This window comes from Thalassophryne amazonica, chromosome 8 (genome assembly GCF_902500255.1).
Source record: "Thalassophryne amazonica chromosome 8, fThaAma1.1, whole genome shotgun sequence".
NCBI lineage: Eukaryota > Metazoa > Chordata > Actinopteri > Batrachoidiformes > Batrachoididae > Thalassophryne > Thalassophryne amazonica.
The window spans coordinates 62,800,142-62,818,200 of record NC_047110.1 but is presented as its reverse complement, the minus strand read 5'-3'; the positions used below and the strand labels follow the sequence as shown (position 1 = coordinate 62,818,200).

The 18,059-nt window shown below is 40.6% G+C and overlaps 1 protein-coding gene across 2 annotated transcripts in view; it reads left to right on the top strand.

The window, feature by feature from the left end:
• roraa (RAR-related orphan receptor A, paralog a) overlaps nucleotides 1-18,059 on the top strand; it is a 564,142-nt gene that overhangs the window by 460,505 nt on the left and 85,578 nt on the right. The window contains exon 1 of one of the 2 annotated variants that reach the window (XM_034176483.1): nucleotides 6,050-6,237. The exons of the other annotated variant lie outside the window; for it this stretch is intronic. Coding sequence (XP_034032374.1) covers nucleotides 6,207-6,237 — 31 coding nt within the window. The 5' untranslated portion in view covers nucleotides 6,050-6,206. Of the gene's footprint in view, nucleotides 1-6,049; nucleotides 6,238-18,059 lie in introns of those variants that run through there. 2 annotated transcript variants of the gene reach the window in all.

The following is an 18,059-nucleotide window of genomic DNA, read 5'->3' as shown; positions in this document are numbered from 1 at the left end:
AGATAACATTTTTAAAATAAAGTTAACAGTCAAAAGTGACCTGACAATCATGCATGTTTGTTCGCGTTGGAGCTAATGAACTTATTCAACAAGCATCACCTTGAGGAACAAGAGGTCAAGCAAGAGTAAATACCTTCATTAGATTATGAAAATTATTTTCCATGTATTACTTATTATGCCTTATTCATTTAATAGTGTTTGTATTGTGAATAAATTGTATGTCAAATGGAAACTACTGTAATTTCAGTTGTTAATTTAAGTATTTAATACATGTACATCTTGGAATGCTAAACCTTTTTGGGAACCTTCATGTTTATGCTACATATTAAAATCTGGCTTTTTAACAGCCAATATACAAAAAAAAAAAAAAAAAAAAAATCATATAATAAAAGCAAGTGGTTAGTGTCAGCTGTGCCTTCACCTCAATATTTTAGGGGTTTATTGGTTAACTTTTGGGCAGCATGGTGGCTTAGCGGTTAGCACTGTTGCCTCACAGCGAGAAGGTTCAATTCCTGTGGCCTTTCTGTGTGGAGTTTGCATGTTCTCCCCGTGTTTGCGTGGGTTTCCTCCGGGTGCTCCGGTTTCCTCCCACAGACATGCTGGTTAGGTGGATTGGAATCTTTAAATTGTGTGTAGGTGTGTGTGGGTGTGTCTGTGTTTGTTTGTCTATTTGTCTCCTGCGACAGACTGGGTCCTGTCCTGGGTGTACTCCGCCTCGCGCTCCGTGACTGCTGGGATAGGCTCCAGCCCCCCGCTACCCTTAATTGGACTAAGCAGTAGAAGATGAATGTATGAATGGTTAACTTTTCAGTTAGCAGCTTGGCGGTTATCAAAGGTAACTTTTATGTTTGCTTTGTCTACCACTCTTAAAAAGCTTTACTGAAGTTGTCTTAGACAATGACTTTGCAGGTGCTGGTCCATCAATGCAAATGTAAAACCAGAGGTCATTATAAGTGTAAAAAAAATACAACATAAGAAAAATATGAACTTACAAAAATACAACATCAAAGTTGTATAAGGCAGTAATCCAGTGATTAAATGTGTACTGAAATAAATAAAATAATGGCATAATATTACATACATGTCGTCATCCTGAGATTGCACAGCGTTTTTCAGTGTTCTGACATCAAAAACAAAGAATGTGGTCTTGGTGCACTGATGGTTACACATCATCATTTCCCACCTCAGACATTTGGCCTTCAGTGGTTTTGTTGCTTAATCAATGATCTAATGGACAACTATGACCTGTGTATCGGCATACTGTCACTAGTATTGTGAAACAGTCATGGAAGTCATGATCAAATCAGACACCTTTGATTTAACTATCGTCTTAGGAAGAGCCTAGATTTTAAACATAATTACAGTATATAGTACTGTTGTATTAGTTTAGTATATTAATCTACAGCAGTCAGTAGGTGAGTCACTAGTCCCCCTGGAGTTACAAAAATCCATTATACACTCAAAATAACAATAAAATTATATATATATATATATATATATATATATATATATATATATATATATATATATATATATATATATATATACGAGGGCTGTCAATAAAGTTACGGTCCTTTTTATTTTTTTCAAAAACTATATGGATTTCATTCATATGTTTTTACGTCAGGCATGCTTGAACCCTCGTGCGCATGCGTGAGTTTTTCCACGCCTGTCGGTGACGTCATTCGCCTGTGAGCACTCCTTGTGGGAGGAGTCGTCCAGCCCCTCGTCGGAATTCCTTTGTCTGAGAAGTTGCTGAGAGACTGGCGCTTTGTTTGATCAAAATTTTTTCTAAACCTGTGAGACACATCGAAGTGGACACGGTTCGAAAAATTAAGCTGGTTTTCAGTGAAAATTTTAACGGCTGATGAGAGATTTTGAGGTGATTGTGTCGCTTTAAGGACTTTTCACGGTGCGAGACGTCGCGCAGCGCTCTCAGGCGGCGTCATCAGCCTGTTCAAGCTGAAAACCTCCACATTTCAGGCTCTATTGATCCAGGACGTCGTGAGAGAACAGAGAAGTTTCAGAAGAAGTCGGTTTCAGCATTTTATCCGGATATTCCACTGTTAAAGGAGATTTTTTTAATGAAAGACGTGCGGATGGGTCCGCGCGTCGGGACGCAGCCGCCGCGACGCTCCGCCACAGGAAAAACACCTCTGTTGAAAGCCTTAAGGACAAGTTGGAACATGTCCTGCCTGTTAAACAATTTCTCATATACTCACTCCACTGAAAGCCATCAAAAGCTGCCTGGATTTTACAAATGGTTATCAACACGGAGGTGTTTTTCCTGTGCCGCCGCACCGCGTCGGCTGCGTCCCGACGCGCGGACCCGTCCGCACGTCTTTCATTAAAAAAATCTCCTTTAACAGTGGAATATCCGGATAAAATGCTGAAACCGACTTCTTCTGAAACTTCTCTGTTCTCTCACGACGTCCTGGATCAATAGAGCCTGAAATGTGGAGGTTTTCAGCTTGAACAGGCTGATGACGGCGGCTGAGAGCGCTGTGCGACGTCTCGCACCGTGAAAAGTCCTTAAAGCGACAGAATCACCTCAAAATCTCTCATCAGCTGTTAAAATTTTCACTGAAAACCAGCTTAATTTTTCGAACCGTGTCCACTTCGATGTGTCTCACAGGTTTAGAAAAAATTTTGATCAAACAACGCGCCAGTCTCTCAGCAACTTCTCAGACAAAGGAATTCCGACGAGGGGCTGGACGACTCCTCCCACAAGGAGTGCTCACAGGCGAATGACGTCACCGACAGGCGTGGAAAAACTCACGCATGCGCACGAGGGTTCAAGCATGTCTGACGTAAAAACATATGAATGAAATCCATATAGCTTTTGAAAAAAATAAAAAGGACCGTTACTTTATTGACAGCCCTCGTATATATGTGTGTGTGTGTGTGTGTGTGTGTGTGTGTGTGTGTGTGTGTGTGTGTGTGTGTGTGTGTGTGTGTGTGTGTGTGTGTGTGTGTGTGTGTGTGTGTGTGTGTGTGTGTGCGCACACAGCCATTTTCAGATCTCTCCAGAGATGGTCAGTCAGATTCAGGTCTGGGCTCTGGCTGGGCCACTCAAGGACATTCACAGAGTTGTCCTGAAGCCACTCCTTTGATATCTTGGCTGTGTGCTTAGGGTCACTGTCTTGCCGAATGATGAACCGCTGCCCCAGTTTGAGGTCAAGAGCACTCTGGAGCAGGTTTTCATCCAGGATGTCTCTGCACATTGCTGCATTCATCTTTCCCTCAATCCTGACTAGTCTCCAAGTTCCTGCCGCTGAAAAACATCCCCACAGCATGATGTTGCCACCACCATGCTTCACTGTAGGGATGATGCCTGGTTTCCTCCAAACATGATGCCTGGCATTCACACCAAAGAGTTCAATCTTTGTCTCATCAGACCAGAGAATTTTGTTTCTCATGGTCTGAGAGTCCTTCAGCTACCTTTTGACAAACTCCAGGTGGGCTACCATGTGCCTTTGACTAATGAGTGGCTTCCATCTGGTCACTCTACCATACTGACTTGATTGGTGGATTGCTGTAAAGATGGTTGTCCTTCTGGAAGGTTCTCCCCTCTTCACAGAGGAATGCTGGCACTCTGACAGAGTGACCATCGGGTTCTTGGTCACCTCCCTGACTAAGGCCATTCTCCCCCGCTCACTCAGTTTAGACGGGCAACCAGCTCTAGGAAGAGTCCTGGTGGATCTGAACTTCTTCCATTTACAGATGATGGAGGCCACTTGTGCTCATTGGGACCTTCAAAGCAGCAGAAATGTTTCTGTATCCTTCCCCAGATTTGTGCCTCAAGACAATCCTATGTCTGAGGTCTACAGACAATTCCTTTGACTTCATGTTTGGTTTGTGCTCTGACATGAACTGTCAACTGTGGGATCTTATATGTAGACAGGTGTGTGTCTTTCCAGATCATGTTCAATTAAACTGAATTTACCCCAGGTGGACTCAGTTAAGCTGCAGAAACATCTCAAGGATGATCAGTGGAAACAGGATGCACCTGAGCTCAATTTTGAGCTTTATGGCAAAGGATGTGAATACTTATGTACATGTGATTTCTTAGTTTATTTTTTTATTTTATTTTTAATACATTTTCAAAATGGGGTATTGTGTTTAGAATTTTGAGGAAAAAAATCAATTTCATTCATTTTGGAATAAGGTTGTAACACAACAAAATGTGCAAAAAGTGAAGCTCTGTGAATACTTTCCAGATGCACTGTACATTTATATGCCAATAAATTAGATATACAAACTGGCTTACCACACATATTATGTGGTAAAACTGATCACGTGAAGTTGGAGAAAATAGAATTTGAAAGATTTATTTTTTTAAGCTCCAGCATATGTAAATTTACATCGCCCACTGTATCTTCCTCTCATACGTTCTTTGATAACCAGCCAGCAGACTCAACTCTTCCTACCTTGTTTTTTTTTTTTGTTTTTGTTAAACCACGCTGTAGCTCGCGCTTGATTCTGAGATGACAGTTCCTGCCGAACCGACCACAGATTGTGACAGTTAAACACAACCCTGGTCCTGACTCATCTGGAAACCTTTAAATATCTTGTGGGGAGATGGCAACACCGAATTTAAACAACTGTGCTGTATCTGACATCTCATTGTTTTGAATTGTTTACCGGAGCCTGTCCCTGTGGCCCGGGCACGCTCCATTTGATGTCTCTGAGTGGTATTTTGCTCATTAGACAGCGTGCAATAAGAGACCTGTGTTGACACACTGTGAGTTAATGTGTGTTTCTAATGGATCACAGAGGTCCTAATGAAACATTGTCATCAGAAGATTTATGTCGCAAGCTGCTGAGTCCTCATTTTCATACAATATATGGTTAGAAATACCTTTATTCAGTGGGAACAGTAGAAGACATCAATAAATATAGATATTTATCATGCACATGACAATAAATGCAAAAATATTGCAATTGCATGGTTAATATTTCGAAGATGTGCACGGTGGAAACGGCGATGACATGGCGCAGCTGCCGTGGTAATCATATTCAGCCGTGCAGGATGTGAAATGAATATTCAAAATCTCCAAATTCAAAAAATATTTCTTGTCTTTTAATGTGGGATCTCAAATATGAATCTAAGGCAACATGATGTTTGTTTTGAGACGAGATGATATGCACCCCGGCTTATTCATGAAATGCCAAATACAGCGTGGTTATTGGCCAGAGCTGGATTGCACTAAAACCAGAATATTGTATCAGAGAGAGGCAGCTGGTTAGGAGTCAGAACAGATTATCATATGAGAGAGGATGAGCGAGGAGAGGGGGAGGAGAGAGGGAGAGAGAGAGAGAGAGACAGACTCCAAGACTGGAATGGGGAAACGGGAGACGGGAACGAGCGAGAAACGATGGGAAGAAAGTCATCGTCTGGTCGCTGTGGGGTGTGTGTGTGGGGGGGGCGATCATCCAAACCCTTCTGTCACTATCTCACCATTTTCACCTGTCAAAAAGAGTACACGTGAGCGGTGAGGGTGAGTGGGGGGGTGTACACACAGGTCCTCTGAGGGGTCAGGGGAGGAAGTGGAGGCTCTGCTCCTCTTGGCTCTGCGTTGGGCCGACCGCTGCTCGCAGACATCTGGTCTTACACTGATCACTGCCACAATGTTTGAGCCGCAGATGAAAAAAAAAAGACACATCCTCTCCACTCTCTACTTTCATTTTACCCCCACTCTTTCTTCCTCTGTTGTTTCCTCGGCTCTTTCTCTCAGCCACAACTCCTCATCCCCGGTCTAGGCTTTTATCCCCTCTTTGACTCTCTTCTTATCCTTGACATTGTGCCATTTTTTTAAAGGCATGGAAGTGGGAATTGGTCGGGGTGGGGAGTGTGGAAAACTGGTGTCTTGCGAAAACTGGTTTTGACTTTATCCTTGCACGAAGAGATAAGCCGCGGAAGATAGCGCCAGTTCTGTGTGTAGCGAGCTCCGCCTGCAATCAGTGGGAAAGGGGCCAGCTTCCCTGCCTGAGCTCTCAGCGCCCCTACTGGCTGCACGCTGTGCCAATCAAAGGCTGGTGGGAGGGGAGCAGTCAGACATGCACACTGATGTCACAGTCACATGGATTCTGGTGTGGTCATGCTCGGAGGCTGAGAGACAGAGCTGTGCTGGCCAGCTGCTGCTGAGACAGCAGTGGAGGGCTTTGCGGCTGCTGATAGTCTTCTCTTATGGACTCGAAGCTTAATGATGTATTTTGTGATTTCAGCTATGAAAGGTAAGAGCGAAACCGCATGCTGATCCTGCAGCCACAGTAACAAGTAGAGGAGTAACGGCTCTGCTATTCATAGCCTGTCAACTCTTTCCATTCCATTTGCAAGGCAGGAGTGTGACAGCTCGAGAGGGGGCGAGAAACGGAGAGAGAGGGGGGAGAGAGGGAATATGTTTTCTGAATGAAACACAGCAAATTAATTCAGTTTCTAATAGAATTTTGCATGCACAAACAGATCTTTTTGAAGATCAGAACCAGGGGAAACAGATATAGAATTGTTATGTCTATTTATGCAACACTGCAAAAGTAATCTGCTTTGATTTTTATCCTTCTATAGTGTGTTTTCTGAGTGCGGCGCGCTGCAAAAACCACAGCCGGTGTCATCTTTGCACACTTCTGACAAGAAGAGCTTCAGAGCACAAGTTTTTTCTTTTTCTTCTTTATTCTTTTACAAATATATGTGAGGCAGCATGGGGGTGGTAAGGGTGCAAAGGGTCAGGGGTTTCCTGTCGCTATTCCTTTCTGCCCCATTCTTAATCCTGTTGTTCCGGTCCAGAGGACATGTCTGTTTCGCGGAAAGATGTGCACGGCAGCGTTGAACGCGGGTCGCAGACGGGCTACGGGGCAGAGGCGCGACTGGCAGACTGTGATTCTTTGAGTTGATGGTGGCGCATGTGCGTGTGCATATCTGTGCGTTGTGTTCTACTGACCTATTTTTTTTCTTCTTCTTCTTCTTTTTCCGTTTACATGTGCGGCCAGTTACTGTGATGTTGATCTGGTGTGTTTAATCCCATCACTACCCCCCACCCCATCCCCCGTCATGCAGGGACACATGCGCATGCACACATGTGCGCAGATACAACGTGAAAGTGCAGACAGACATATAGTACAACACACACGCACAGACACACATGCACAGTTAATCAGAAAATTACATTTATAAAACAGATATGGGCTCACATGTGATAGAAAAACCGTAGCAGGGCTCAGACATATGTTATTAAATACTAATAATATATAATACATTTTTACTTTCCTGACATGCCCCAAAACACATTTGTGCTTTTTCTGATATGATGCTTAAAAATAGACACGTAAGCACACACTAGGTAATTATCATTACGATGTTTTAAACATGTTACACTCTGCCCAGATTTATATTATAACTCAACAATTACTGCTGATAGCGAATTCCAGCCTGTTTTCCTTTTACTATATGTATGTACAGTTATTGTTTCGTAAATGTTCACAAGGATTGTTGGTATTTTGTCCGTATTGTTATCTTTGTTTTAATTCTACTTAATCGCATTTTGTAAAGAATTTATTGAAAAAGGACGCTGATGTCTTACATGTTGGTAATTTAATGGATTGTAGTGTTGTAACTTATTCTGAGTGAGACATGAAGAAGTAATTTTGCCCAGTAGTGTCACTTACATTCAATTTGTCCTGAAAGATTTTATGAAATTGCAAAATTAAGTGATTTCCGCTTGGTGTGCAATCTTTTTTTTTTTTTTTATGTGAATATGTGTGGATTAAAAAAACTAGCTCAGATTGTGTTGATGCTTTTTGAATTAAAAAAAAAATCTTCATTTAATTTTAAAATTAGCAGAGCAACTTTATGTCTGCCTGTCTGTAGGACTTTGAATTCTTCCCCTTCCATTCAGTCGCTGTGTTACTGCTGCTTGCCTTTTGATAGGAGCTGCTGGTAGTCCGACAGAATATTGTTGGAAGAGAAACTGAAATATGAACAGTGCGATTAGAAGATAATTACCAATGAAGTGGTTGAACGTTGCTGTAAGTTGCTCTGCTGCCTTGTGTTGCCTACGTGATTGTGGCACGCGTGCATGTGTTCATATGTTTCACTGTATCCTGCACAAATGGGGTACAACTAACTGTCATTTTAACTGCTTATCGATCAGTCAATCAATCAATGGTGATTGTTGTTATGAAAATCAAGAAAAAATTGTTTAAAAAATTCATGATGATAATAATCATTTATCGTCAATCAAAGTAGTTGATATTTTTCTATTGATTACCTTCTTTCCTCTTCATCCTGTGAACACAATATTTAGACAAGTCACTGCCTTGTGCATGCCCTCTGTGACCCCCACCACCACCACCCACCTTTCCTCTTTATTCAGCCTCGCTACCACACCACTGCCTCTCAACTACCTAATTACCTGTAATGGAAACATCCCTCTCATTACCCCATGCAAATTAGTCAGCCTACTCAGCACAATTAAGATGAAAATTCCAGTTATATAATTAAAGAAACTTGTTTGATGTGTGGACCAACAGAAAAAAGGTAAAAAAAAAAGAAAAAAAGAGTGTGATTCACACTCTCTTATAATTAACCCTTCATCCTGAGTGTTAGTGTAACGAGGTATTGTAATTGTCGGCAGCGAGACCCGCTAGGACGCACAGGCTGCACGTGAATATGTGATTTAACACAAGCGTGTACCAGACTGTTAAAAAAAATGCTCTGGAGCGACAGAATAGGTAACAGCAAATATCTTGTGATAGGTGCTTTAAGGCAATGATAACAGGGTTGTAAATATTTGCTGTGGATTTGGTACACTTTGTCTCTTTCTATCAGTGGCAGATTGAAGCGCTCACTCCCCAGTGCTGCAGGCTCTCGCACATTAAAGCGGAGGTTAACAAGATTGGCTATTATCCAGTCAGGAGCCGCGGACGCAAGGAGCCAACGGATGAAGAAGAAAAAAAATCGCCACAGATTAAGCACAAATTAGCTCAAGTCACACACACCATTTAAAATAAAATACCCAATTATAAAATTAGTCTATTTTAAGCAAAGGTGTTCTTTGCTTAACACCGTCTGATGTTAAAAATAAGCTTTTGAAAGATAATTGCTGTTGTAATATGAGCGTAATCTTGTTGTCATTATGGAACCACCAAATTATTAATCTCCTAAAGTCTGCTTTGCGTGCAATGTGATTGTGAATTTGTCTCATCGAGGTGAGCGTTTGCACGTCGCATTCATTCGTCAAGCTGATTGATCTGCTGTATCTGAGCAGAGAAGCTGCAAACCAAGCCGTCAGTGTTGCAGACGGAGGGAGTGCTCGAGCCCTCTCGTTCGCCTCTTAGCCGGCTGAGGATGTGGAATGGCGTCCCCACAGGTTATTAAAGTGTGCGAGTTGCGCCAGACTATGCGGTGCACACTGTGAAGTACATCCTGGCTGCCTGAGTCTGTGTGGAGGGACTGGTTAATGAGATATTGACTGCCCATTGAGAGCATGGATTTTTGATTTGGCTCCATAGAAGTTTGGAGAAGTCAGGTTGGTGCGCTGAGGACTGAGAGGACAGGAGACAAATGGGATAGATATTGTTCTAGATTTTAATTGAAAGGGGTTTTTTTTTCCAAAAGTGAGAGTTATAGATATTGACAATAGGGGTGGATAGTAAGGCATTACAAGTAACGCACATGAGGAAATGAACACTTTTCATATTGCTTTTGTAAAATGGTATTTCCACTCTTAGGATGGTTTCCCATTGCCGATTTGTGATGCCCACCTATCAAAATTTTTGGTGCAAAAAATATCTCAAATAACAGGTGTCAGGTGTAAGTGATGGTAAAAGTAGTGTTGTAGAACATTGTGAGTGATTGGAAATTTTTTATTTTTTTACATTTTTTTTAAATCTGGCACTGAGAATCATTGTTGACCAAAACAGTGAGTAGTCAGCTGTAATGTATGCAGAGCTGGGATACTATTTTGCAAAAGTAGTGTGGACATCCAGGTACAATATGCAGTAATCGAGACCTACAGTTCTCCATCTGATTCTCATCTGCAACAATAGAAAGAAAAGCTCACGCTTGTCAACAGTCAACGGTTTTGAGAAATACAGAGATACATTGCAATTTGAGAGATACATGTGGAGAAGTGTGATAATAATGCCAGAGTAGAATTGCACACAAATGCACGCCGCATCCGCACAAGCACTTGTGTAGTCGACTCATCTGTACTCTGATGTATTCATCGGTTACACTCATTTGTGTGCGGTCATATAATAGCAATTAATATAAATTGTGTTTGCTATTTTAATAAATTGTGCACTGTTTCATAAATTTTGGAATTGGGGTGCAAATTACGACCAAAAAATGGCAATGGGAAACTGCCCTTACTCAAGTAAATTTTTGAACAAGTAATCTGCTTTTTATTTGACCACATTTTTCGTGCCGTGCCACAATGTGCACACCAACTCCACAACAGTTTGTCTCACCGAACCCAAATGGCAGTTAAAAGGAAACTATGCATGCACATGTTAAAAGCATGTGTTTCAGGAGATGGTTCTGATGCAAGTACAGCGTGCAACACATCATTCCACAAAATGTAACCAGTGCACATGTGTGTATGTGTCACGATAAGGGAGCACATGTAGTGAAACACTTACCTGGGACCTCAATGCACAGTCAACATCAAAAGCAAGTTCAGAGAAGGTGTCTGGAATGGATTAGGCAGCAGAAGAATCGCTAATCAGGTGGCAGAGCTCTGTGCATAAAAGGCAGTTAAAGTGGGCAAACACAGCCATGAGAAGGCAGGAGAAAACAATGAGGAAACACTGGAAAACGTATTGGTTGGCAATGAGAAATCACTAGGAAAGTGGCAGCATGCAATCCGATAAATCAGCGTAAGATGTACTGGCACAGAGGGACATGAGAGAGGTTTCTAATCACAAGAACTAATCATGGAAAGTAACAAACCAGTGTCCTTGAAGGCAAGAGTAATCAGGATTCTAGCTAGCGCAAACTTGCGTTACGGCCCGTTATGTTCTAATTTTGGACCGTTACGCTTATTTTGGACCGTTACACTTATTTTAAATACAGCGTAACGGGTCTGTAATCAACCATTTCTGCAGCGCGACTCTAGTTTGAAGTGTGAATCAATGAAGCAATGCTTCGATTCAATGGCTCATGACTCTTTGATTCGCTGCTCGTCAGAAGCGGTAAGTCCGCTTCTTAACTCCTCTCAAAGCCATTAAAATATCATGAGTCACTTTTGGCTGTATTAAAGTCACTAACTGGGACTCTTGTCTTGTTGCAGTCAACAAACGAGAATCGTCCTCCGTTCCGTTGTCACAGCTCCAAACGCTGCGCAGCTCTCTGCTGTGACAGAGTCCACTCGGAATTAATTACTTCAAAACGAATTGTCGCTTTAAATAAAATGACACCTCTTACAAACGTTGCAATACAGACAATAAACTACAATCGACTAAAACATTTTTTTCCTCCCAAAATGAGACGTCCTGCATTTTTTATGAACCTGACATGCAGCGCAGCGAGCTTAGAGCTCAGCTCAGATATGGAAAGACATTCATGCCAATAATAATGTCTGAAAGGAAATGCTTTTGACAAAAACTAACAAATTTTATTTCTGTTTATGTCCAGAGATCAAGGATCCACCATGTAGAGTTTATTATGTCCAGAGTTTAAGGATCCAGTAACCAATTTTACTTTATTTTACAATTTTTACTTTAAGACTCAATAAAATGTTCAATTTCAATTTAATCAGCTTATAAAGTGCCAAATTACAACAAAAGCCATCTCAAGGTGCCTCACACAGAACAATTCAACATAACAAAAATAAATAAATAAATAAAAATAAAAAAATTCAAATACTTAATTAAAAACAGAAGTAAAATAATTAAACATAAAATAAAAACTACTCATAAGAAAGAGAATAAAAATAGGTTTTAAGTCTTGACCTAAAAATGTCCACGGACTCCAACTGCCTCACTGAGGGCCATGTACTGGTTAACCCAGAATGAGATTGCCCACTCAACAAACTTCTCCAGCCTTCTGGACATGATGAATGGACTTGGGCTGTCGTACCTGGCTTTTCCCCTTTGGGTACCCCTAGAATGGCCAATTTTTTGCTTAAATTTTCAAAAGTGAAATCAGAAGAGAGAAGGCATGATAAAAATAAAAGCGGAAGTGAGAACGGTGACAGTACATAAATGTTTTACCTTCATGGAGTGGTGATAGTCCAAATGGGAGTCTGGTGGTAACATACATGAACCCACAAGTCAGTTGGTCCTTTTTACTTTTACTTTCTCAAATAGGAATTTTCACTTTTACTTGAGTCATTCTTTGTTGTCGTCATTTTTTTTTTTTTTTTACTTGTGTATAAATAGTTAGCACCTACCCACCACTGATTGATAGAAATCATATAAGGTGGTCTCAAAATGACTTCATCATAAAACAAAATCAGTAGATATTTGGGGTGCAACGGTACGCCTCTCCCACAGTTCAGCACAAATCATAGTGTCAAGGGCACAGTGCATGCCTCATACAGCTGTAGAACAATATAATTATACAAGACTAAAAATATGGAATAATCTCACTTGAAATGTTGCCTGAAGATTTTTCAACTCTATTTTGCGTACAGGTAAAACACTGCACTTTCTCAGTTTCACTGTTTATTGTTGCATCCTTAATAGAAATACACTTCCATTAAAATTTTCCATTTTTGTCACGTTTTAATGTTCCATTTTTCACAGAAGCATATAAAAATGGTTATGATGAGTATTGACTGGTTGAGCAGTATTTATGCTGTGCAAAGATTAATGCACAGCCTCATTCACCTTTACGTCGGGCTGCCAGTGGCTGTCAGTCACCTTGTCAGTCACGGCTTGTCATTTTGACAAATTAGTCCAATCAAAGACGAGGTTAAATGACTCTCCTGTCCTATGTCCGATCACACAGTGAGCGCCAACAAATAGCATCGGCTCCAGATAACCATCGGGCTGAATTTTTATTCATTTCAAAAAGCGTCGACTGCAGAGTTCAGTGAGGGTTTTCTTTTTGGCTCTCCAGTCAGGTAAGACACCTAGCTGGGCTTAGTCAAAAACCTTTAACTTGAGGATAATTTCCTGCTTTACTTTCACTCTCTATTTCAGGAGTCACTTATAGATCCTTTGAAGTGTCTCTCCATCATGCAGCATTTAGCTGCTGATAGAATATTTCCTCTGTGAGCACACCTTAGATAATCAGCCCACAGAGTTCAAGAATATGTTTATTTTCTTTTTTAGATCTTTTTTCCTGACTGTAGAATGTGAACACAGAAGTATTTATATTGCTTTTTAGAGTCACATTTGTTTTACACTTCAATAAATTGTTATGTTTGGTCATTTAGAATAGTTATTTCCGAACATGCATACCATCATCACCTAAGTGCTTTATTATAGTAAAGATGTACAGTTACAAGGTTTACAGTATTGCAATAATAAAAATATATACTGGGGTGTAACAGGAAAGTGATATGAATCAAAAATCCATTTGAAAGTAACAGATATGACAACATCGACGGACGGACCCCTAAATTGATCTAAATGTACAACACCAAATCAGAAAAAGTTGGGATGAGATATTTGATGTTTTTTGCAGTGACTGTCATTTCATTTGTTAATATACATCCATTTGTGCAGGCCTGCAAGACATTCCAAAACAACTTGAGAAGCTAAAGCATTTAACACTTTGTAATGTTGCCATTCCTTGTCACAACACTTAAAAGACATTGTGGCATTGAGGCTATTAAGCATTGAAGCCTTTTAGGTGTTATTTTATACTATTGTTCCTGCAAACACATCTTAAGCTGAGCAACAGCATGGTTCATAGTTACATTTTTTTTCTTTCAAAATTCTCAACACATTCTCTAAGAGGCACAGGTCATGACTGCAGGCAGGCCATTTCAGTATCCATTTCCTCTTCTTCTGCAGCCATTCCCTTGTAATGTGGGCAAAATGTTGTTTTGAAAATGCAAAAAAAGATGTTGTGAAGGCAGTATATGAGGGGGCGTGCATCGTGTGCAAATGAGATGAGTTCGTATCAGTCAGATTAGTTTGTATCAGTTTCTGTCAGTGTGTGCATAATGTCTGGAGTTGCCTTGACAACATCAGACTGTAGGGGAGGGCAGAATGATAAGAGGGGCAGCCGAATGATTCACCAAGGCTGTAGAGATTCCTCTGGAGGAAAACAGCGGGGCGTTTTGACCTTCGGAGGCTGATAAGCCTGCCATGTTTAGGATTAAGCAGAGAAACACATTTGCAGCTCCTCTGACTGACCAAATCCAATTTATGAGTATTCCCTGGTCTCCGACATCTTCCTTTGCAAGGCGTACATTTGCTCCGAGATGTTATCCAACTTACATCTGAGTTCAAGGGTTAACAAGGGTGTGAGACTGTATCGCCTTGCCCAACTCATTAATCATGGCAGACAGGTGAGGGGTATTGGTTCTGGTAGCAGCTGTCTTGCCAATTCTCCGGTAGGTCAGGGCAGCACATAAACCAATAAGCGCCAGCCCTCCCACAATAAAACCAAAAATAAATAAGTCTTCGACATCCTCCACAGAGAGTAGTACCAAGCATGCAATGCGCCACTTCTCCCAGGCATCGAGAACATAGCCCGCACGGTAGGTTTCATCTTGGCATGCAGGGTCCCCCAGCCCTGATTTCTTTGTTGAAAAAATGGTGTCAGTCGCATTCAGAGACCAGCTGATCAATTCCACAGTTAAACCAAATATAGTTTGAAGAATTCACAGTCCGGTGAAGTAGGGACTTTGAAAGTTGGAGCAGAGATAGAGGAGAGAGGAGGAGATGCAACTGCCCTCGCCAGAGTCCCAAGCTTTATCCCAGTCTTCTGGACAAGATTAACATAAAGTTTTAAGTAGCATTTTGTCGTACTTGACATAGGTTTCCCAAAGCAATCCTTTGACCATGTGGTGGTTATATTAGCTATTGATGAATGATGGCCATTGACGCAGTCATGTCTCAGGGATCGGAGATCACGGGTGTTCATCTTTGGCTTGGACCCTTGCGCTTCACACACTGAAATTCCCCCAGATTCCTTGAATTGTTTAATGATATATGCATTATAGAGGGAGAAATATACAAATTTCATCCCATCTTTCTTTGGGGAACATTTTAAACATTTCCATCTTTTTCTCATACATTTGTTAAACTTTAAATCCTCTGCCCCTCTTTGCTCCTCAAAGACTGTTTTGTGGATACTGCTTTGTAGTGAATCATGATTACAATACCTGTTTGAAATAACATCATTTAAATTTACACATGAAATATTTTGGGTTCATGCTGTCTGAAGTGTAATAGAAGTCAAAGTAAATGCAAGAATCACCATTAGGGGTTGGTTTTATTTGTATTTTTGCAACCATCACAGCTTGTTATGATTTGAGGTTGTACTATGAACAAGTTGGTGACTTAATTTTTAACTTTATAAATCAGTTGATTGAAGCTTATTTTGCTGCTACGTCCGCATCTTTAACTCTTGTTATCGTTCATGCAACGGCATCAGGATCTCATGAGGCTGGTCACGGGACATTAGTTTTGCAAGCTAAAAACACAAGGAACATGTCAAACGGGTAGGTGGTACAATGGGTAAATATACCTGTTTGAACTTTACATTCAGTTCATAATTTGTTAATACTGTAATACCAGGGCAGAACAGTTATGATGTGCTATTAGGGTGATTCTTTAACTACGGGCACTATTGGCCTTGTAAATGTAATTTCCACCACACCATTGCCTTACAACATAAAGCACCTTGGGGCAACTGTTTGTTGTGATTTGGCTCTATATACATGTGCTCTGATGTCACTGTTTATCTCCATAGAAACTACCCAAACAATCTTTCATACAAACTGTTTAAAGGGACATTACAGTGTTGTGGTGGAAATTACGGCAATAGTGTGGGACAACTACATTTTGTTTAAAAAAATTACAACAGTTGTATGACATTGAATACCCCAATTATGTTTTGATTATTTTACTGATATTTTATTCAGAGATATTTTAAAACATTAGAAAAAATGTTTCTTTACCATTCATTTTTGTCATTGAAGATCAAAAGTCTGGGTGTGGGACAAGCACAAAACGGCAATATTTGCATATAATAATGCTGAAAAAAGGTGAAAAAGTCATCATAGAATACTAGAACAAATTTCTTAACACACTTTCATTGTAAAGATAACTATAAAAGTGTGAAATTTCCCCTTTTTTTCTGTTTTTCATACAATATGATCAAAGGACATAATAAGTGCCCGTAGTCTAAGAATCACCCATTAATGGTATGCTCACAACATCTGGCTTCTTCTTCTGGTCCTCATGTACATACTGAGCTTTCCGTTACTGAATGTAGTGTTAACTCAAGTGGTAAACAAAAGGTGTGCCGACATGCTGAGCACAGAAACAAAAACCTGAAGAAGGCCCCTGGTTTTTCATGAAATATGTACTTGAAGGTGAGCAATGCTACTTTTGGCATATCCTAAATTATCATGGAAAGTGAATGTCTACATTAAACAAAGAACTGTACTGGATTGCATCTTATCCCACCAAATTGAAAAGCATCAAATTGAGTAAAGTAATTCCCTTCGGCTTGTGGCATGGGTGAGGTTTGAACCGGGAACCTTAATCTTTCAGCAATAAAACTTTCATTATTGAATCGTATCATAGTCCATGTATGGATTTATAAGGGAGAGATGTACACCTCAAATGAATACAGTTTCTTCTCTTCAGCTGGGCCGTGTTGCCCTGATTTGTTTTGCAGTTGGGGATTAGAAGTTAAGCGTTATAAAGGAATGAAGGGGGAAGTTTTTTCTTTTCTGTTTCGTGCCATTGACTTTTTTCCTCTGTGGGCCTCAGGAGAGCTGTCCATTGGCTTTTTGAAGTTGCATCAAAGGGGAAATGGGGGGAGCAAAAGCATTATTGATTTTGTGTTTTGTCTGACTCAAACACAGAGGACAGAAAACACATGAGTTTAGGTGTCGGCACTGGGGCAGCTCTGTCTCTTGTGTGTGAGCCGGCTGGGAGAAACCAAAAAAAGGAGAAGGTGAAGAGGGATACCAGACAACACTTGTACAGCTTTCTAGGGACTCTTGCGCTCAGCTTGTCTTTTTGTTTTTAATGGCAGAGTAAATAAAACATATTACATTAAGGCTGAAAACAAACTTCTACCCCTTCCCGCCATGTCAGCCAGGTTTTCTTCCTTTTCCATCAGGCCAGTGACTTTGTACAGTGCATCTGGAAAGTATTTACAGGGCTTCACCTTTTCCACATTCAGCCTTATTCCAAAATGGAGTAAATTAATTTTTTCCCTCAAAATTCTACTCACAACACCCCATAATGACAACAAAAAGGGTTGTTGTTTTTTTGTAAATTTATTAAAAATAAAAATTAAGAAATCACATGTACATAAGTATTCACAGACTTTGCTCAATACTTTGTTGTCTCAAGCTCCATCAGATTGGATGGGGAGCATCGGTGCAGAGCTCAGTTTAGACGGGAAGCCAGCTAGTCCTGATGGATCTGAACGTCTTCCATTTACAGATGATGTAGGCCACTGTGTTCATTGGAACCTCCAAAATAGCAGCTGTTTTTGTACCCCTTACCAGATTTGTGCATTGAGACAATCCTGTCTTAGAGGTCTACAGACAATTACTTTGACTTCATGCTTGGTTTGTGCTCTGACATGCACTATCAACTGTGAGACCTTATATATAGACAGGTGTGTGCCTTTCCAAATCATGTCCAATCAATTGAATTTACTCCAGGTGGACTTCAATTAGGCTGTAGAAACCTCTCAAGGATGATCAGTGGAAACAGGATGCACCTGAGCTCAATTTTGAGCTTCACGGCAAAGGCTGTGAATACTTACGTACATGTAAATTTGCAAAAATCTAAAAAAAAACAAACTTTTTTTACATTGTCATTATGGGGTATTGTGTATAGAATTTTGAGGAAAAAATGAATTTCATCCGCTGTGGAATAAAGTAGCATAACAAAATGTGGAAAAAGTGAAG